Raw genomic sequence first — 6000 nt, forward strand, 5'->3', positions numbered from 1 at the left:
ATACATTTCCTATCTTTATCTTTTCAACTCTTAAAAATACTAATTAAATCGTTGTTTTGTACTTGATGAATAATCGTTCAAAATTTTCAATTTTCGCGAAATTACAGTCTCTTAATAATGTAAACCACGTGTACTACCTACAAGCTCGAATGAAAGAATTAACAATTTCGATTCACCAATTACTTCAACTATAATTATTATTTTTCAGTTCAGAAATAAAAGAAGTAAACGTAAGATAAAAAATAACCTATGAATAAATTTGTAACAAGATGAAGATATAATATTTCAAAAAAGATATAATTATCAAGTCAAAGTTAACACGTTTATGAAAATATTTCTATAAATAAAACGAGGAAATAAAAGAATAAATCTCGTTTCAATTATAAATTTTCAAAACATTATGAAGAAGCGAATCCATTCTAATCCAAACATCCGCGAGAACATCGGGCAACTTTTTACCGGAGCGATGAATTCTCATTTATACCGTCAGAGCAACGTTTCGAGTTTGTGGACAATTTTTTAATTAAAATGGCAGAACGTGACCGCAACGTTCCTTCGAATCAGTTTCCATTTCTGGCTCATGGCGCGTCTCTCGAAATGAATTTAAAAGATTGTCTTTCATATCGTGAAAATTCGATACGAAGTATCATATGGCGACGAAAAAATGTGAAAAATAATATTGTCGCCGATCAAAGGCAGAAACAATAGAAAATGAAGTGCTTCGAGAATGGCAATTTCCAGATGAAAAGTATTATACCGTGTCTCTTCTCTTTTTGTACAATGTGATAGATATAGGATCGCGAATTAAACTTATTAAATTTAATACATTCGATGGATTTCCTTTAAAAAAAAACCAATATCAATCATAAATCGATTAAATGTTATGCTAATACATTAAACTCAACTTAAATATTTAAAAAAATTCTTTCTTTCTTCACGCAAATCTATCATCCGAATAAAAAATTCTCCATCCTCGCATCTAAATTCGCATCATCCATGTTGAATTAATTTTCTGTAAACAATTGATGCAATGAGAAGAAGAAAAGAAAGTTTGAATTTTACCATGCTACTAAAATCCATCAATCCTGTTTCTTTTCCAGGTATCTAACCACGTCCTTGTGCGGCGAGGCCTGCTACTGTCCAGACACGGTGGTGTCCGTCCTATTCTGGATAGGTTACTTCAACAGCGCCCTGAACCCGCTTATTTACGCGTACTTCAACCGCGACTTCCGCGAGGCCTTCAAGGACACGCTGAAGAGCGCCCTCCCCTGTTGCGCCAGTTGCTGGAAAACACCGTCGCAATTCGTCTAGCGAGAAAAACCCCCGTGAATAATCGCGTCGAGCAAAAAATGTTGCGATCCATTGGGAATATCGGTATCATTCGTCCAACTCGATTTCCTAAACGTGGTAAAAATAATACCGTCGATCGCCTGTCGAGCCGGTTTCTTACAATTGTGATTCGATTCCTCTTTAGAGATGTACGAGAATCTTTTATTACGTGTGGCAGTTTCGTACGATGGGGAAATTTGAGACGTCGATTGTGTGAACACGAAAAATAAGATTCCGTTATTTTCGTTAAAATTCGTGCACGTGTGAATTGACAAATAAAATCGAATCTATAAATATGTCCATTGAAAATAACGCGAGAATTCAATTTACTTGGATTGTTCATCGTAGAATATCATTTTATATATATATCTTATTTTATACATGATCTATTTATTAAATACAATTAAAATGAAAAACATGAATCATCACGTATAGTTAGAAATCGGTGTTTAAAATCATAGCAAGGACATATTTAAAAAAAAATAGATAAATAAATTGACGAATGAAATATCTATCAAGAACAAAATATTTATCTTAATATCAAAGGAGGGAATAAAGAATAACTTGAGAAATTATCAAATTATCAAATATTCGTGAAAATATTCTACAATGCTTATGTTGGATATCTATTTGATTTTGTTAGGAATTATGTTTTAGAAGGAAGAAAAATAGGATAAATTTATAGTGGCTGTAACGTATAAAAGTTTTAATGTTTCCGGCAGGTAGATAAATATTGTCGCTTTAGTAAAATTCAAAAGTTGGAACAGTTTGTTTCTGCTATTTTATTGCTTTGGACAAACATTTTTCTTTTATACCTTGATAAATAAATATCTGCATTGTTCTACTTTTAAATATTCACGAAATAATTTTCACGAGAATTATGAGAATATTTAATATCGTGAAAATATTTTAAGATTAAGTATTTTATATATATTCATATTTAATACTCGATAGTTATGTCCAAATACTTTCTTTTTCTTTTATTTAATCTTTCAAAAAATTTTAAAATATTCCAGCACATTTGAAAAAATCTACAGTCCTTCGTTGAATCAAATTTTCACCGCAGAATTTTAAAATTTGTGTTCATAAAAAGTGTCAAATGTTTAAAACTTTAAAAAAAAAATGATAATTTTGAAAAAAAGTCAACAACAAAATTTTTCCACTAATGGTTCACTCAGTTTGCCTACGGGAAATTACGTTCTTGTAGTTTCATTCAAAATATAAAACTAACATTACAATTTTATTATAATTCCAACTTTTGTTCTAAATTAATCTAAAGTTAAATATTCGATGCTAAAAATGTGGTCTTATACTGAAAAAATCTACCATTTATGCTAAATGAAATGAAAATTTTTAAATTCACAAATCTATTTTAACGTAAAAGAAACGAACAAAGACACAACTATCAAATTTATTTATTTTTAAAAATTATCAATTAAAATTATCTTCAAATCAACACGAATCTTTCGAATCAAAAATAGAACATTATTTAAAATTTCTTCACCGAAAAAATTCAATTTGATCACATCACACGTGCACGATTGGGAATACACGATTTTTCAATTTAAACTTGATACGAACCAATGAATTTTCTTGTATATTTCTTATTACCAACATTTTGATGATTTTATCCTATCAAATAAATATATAATTTATAATCCCTATCTTATAATCGCATAAAAATTTCGGCTTAAAGTTTGAAAAAAAAGCGATTGAAAATCAATTGTCACTAGAGTCTTTGATGTGTTCGAGAAATATTCGCAAACTTTGTGATAATCTAACAATTATCTATCTAACGACTCAAGTGCAAGAACAAAATCAATTGATCCGTATTGAGCTTTATATTCGCGAACACTGGCCGTTCTTGTCGATAAAATTGATCAAGATCGAGCTGCTCGTCTCGGTTGGACGATCTATCAATGCCGCGTTAATTAATCAGGAAATCCGGGGCCGTTTGAACTTTGTTCAGCGCGAAGAACGAGTGCAACGTGTTGTATTTCAGACTGATATTCATGCATTTCTCGACTCGAATCGAGCTTATTCTAGATACTTTTCGCCCGTGGATCGCAATCAGCTTCCTCGTTACGATCGCCTTCCTCGAATTCACGAAATTCTGGATTTAATAGATACGTGAAAATTTTTCGAACTATTGAATCCACGAAGTGAAATTACAGAAGGTTCAAATACTGTTCGACTGCTGAGTTTGGATTTAAAGCGATACAGAATTGACCAAGGCACCGTTTCACTCTTAATATAAATTATTTATTCGCAGGAATTTACGAGAATAGAAAATACTTTCTGTCATAGAATATTTTGGTATCCAACAAAATTTTGTTTAATAAAGTAGAGAGAAGGACTGGAAAAAATAAGGCATAATTACCCAAAGATGTATAAATTTTTTAAAAGGGCATCATCGTTCAATAATAAGAATGAAAAATAATTAAAAATGTTCAATTTTATTAGAAATCCTCGTTGATCCCAATTGTTCTAAGAATAATAAAAATAGCTCGATTTGAAATTCCTCTCCATTTCCGTGTCGAAATGTTTTTACGAGTTTAGGAAACCGAATCTCGCCTCTTGGGTTCAATGGCACGTATTAAAGGGGATTCGAAGGATTCGACGTGTAACCGGAAGCTCATAAACGAATTCGCTGGTTAGGCGAACGACGCGGTCATCAACAGTAACCGGAAACGAGGGGAGAATGACAAGTATTCTTCTACATGTCTTTCGCCGGCACGCAACGAAATTGCAAATTTTCACGATTGATCACGTGCCGGAAAGGCATCGCCCTCCCCCCTAAACGTTAAATCTTTACGGATGGGCCAGTTAAATTGGGATCTTGCACGCTGTTCATTTGTCAATTACAGTTTACGACTTTTCTTTATAATCTACTATGGCAGATTTCAAGAATTATCTCATTTCGAAACACGTTTTTTTTTTTTTTATTCTACAATTACTTTAAAGAAGAAATTTAAAACATGTTTTACATTCTTTTTCTTCGTTTCTCGAAATACAAACATGTCATCATTTGTGTTTCAATGAAATTGTCTTCCAAAAAAGTAATGTGATTTTTCAAAGTGATGCATCAACTTTTAATTTTATCGATAATTATTTCGCGATTCCTGGTGCACGAATTAATCACGAGACGTTTTAATAAATTGTTAAAAATAATTTCAAATAATGATCAAGTTATGTTTATGAATTAATCGAATATGGAGGGCAGATCAGTGTGCAGGATTCTTATATACGCGTTCACTTTGTAAATAAATTGTCAGTCGTAAACGTAGGTTAAAAGCAAACAGTGCTATCTAGATGTAATTAGACAAGAAGAAAAGCTGTATTACCTGTAATGCGATACTTATTAAAAAATGAGATTGTTGCGAGAAAAAGAAGCGTTGTGTTAAATAAAGAGAGAGAGAAAAAAAAAAGGAAAAAAGATAGACGCTCACCCTCTGATAATTTTCAAGTAATTTCCAGTCAATTTGAAATTAGATTCAACCAAGTCGATGTTGGTGGACAAATTGTACAAACAAAATTCATTGAGCTTAATTTTATAAACTAATATCATATAAAAACAATCGATCCGTACATCAATTTTACAATTATTTTTCTCCATATTTTAATACCGTTCAAATATACCTATGCATAGAATGTTTATAAAAATGTGAAACATCTTTCCAAAATGGATTTTAAATATCGATAAATAATTCATACACACATACGTGCATTAAGATTTTACCTAACGAATTATATTTTAAGATCGAGTTGAAATCGAGACAGAATGAAAATAGTCTTTCTCCATTTTCTATTCGCTTCGTTTAACGCAAACTTAAAGTACAATTCGTTAACTTACCATATAAACTTTTCTCACCGTTTTGACATTTAGAATCCACTTTTCGAAGTTGAATTTTGCATTTTTGTAAACATTCTCCTATACGTATAAAACTTCACAATTAAATCCGTTTATTGTTTCGCTCGTAATTCAAACTCAAAAATCTTGATTTGTTTATTCCTTCAAGATTCCTTAAAAAAAAAAAGAAACTTAGTTCGTTTCACGATTTTTAAAAAAATTACGATAAAAAAAAAAAGAAAGAAGAAAAAAATATCAATCGAACGATTTGTTACCAGCAACGGCACATAACTTACATAATGAATCGCGGTAAAAAACGATCCGTGGAGCAATTTAGACGTATGATACGAGGGATCAAGTTTTCGCTTGGTTCCGCATCAAGCGTCACGCCCACCATTTTCTTTCGTGGAGAATAGAGCGAGTCGAGTTTTTTCTAGAACAAGAGGAACGAGAGAAAATGGTGAAAGGGAGGAAAGAAAAGAAAAATCGCGAACGCTTCACTTTTTATTCGTACGGCCTATTGTACGCGTCTAGACTGTATAAATGTACCATAGCAATAATTATTAACGAGACCTGTAAATATATATATTCGGCGACGAATAATTTTTTTCTCGCGAGTGTGCCGAGTGCGTGTTGTGATCGCTGTTTTTCTAAGTGGCCACGTGTCATTTCGTGTCATTTCGCGTGCGGCGTGTGTGTTACATGTTGCTTACGTGTACACAATCCACCCTTTAATCCACGTCCCTAACTCATCAATTATTATTATTATCATCATCATCGTCATCTTCATCGTCACCATCATCATCATCATCATCATCGTC

At 32.0% G+C, this 6000-nt stretch overlaps 1 protein-coding gene across 4 annotated transcripts in view; it reads left to right on the top strand.

Annotated features, from left to right (window-relative positions):
• The window catches only part of LOC412994 (octopamine receptor beta-3R), a 109029-nt gene extending 107482 nt beyond the window's left edge, over positions 1-1547 (top strand). For all 4 annotated transcript variants that reach the window (XM_006557667.3, XM_006557668.3, XM_006557665.3 and 1 more), the window contains exon 5: positions 1101-1547. In XM_006557667.3, the coding sequence (XP_006557730.1) occupies positions 1101-1311 (211 nt within the window). In that variant the 3' untranslated portion in view covers positions 1312-1547. The remainder of the gene's footprint in view (positions 1-1100) is intronic.
• The last annotated feature ends 4453 nt before the right edge of the window (positions 1548-6000 follow it).

Source organism: Apis mellifera, linkage group LG7, assembly GCF_003254395.2.
Source record: "Apis mellifera strain DH4 linkage group LG7, Amel_HAv3.1, whole genome shotgun sequence".
Taxonomy (NCBI): Eukaryota; Metazoa; Arthropoda; class Insecta; order Hymenoptera; family Apidae; genus Apis; species Apis mellifera.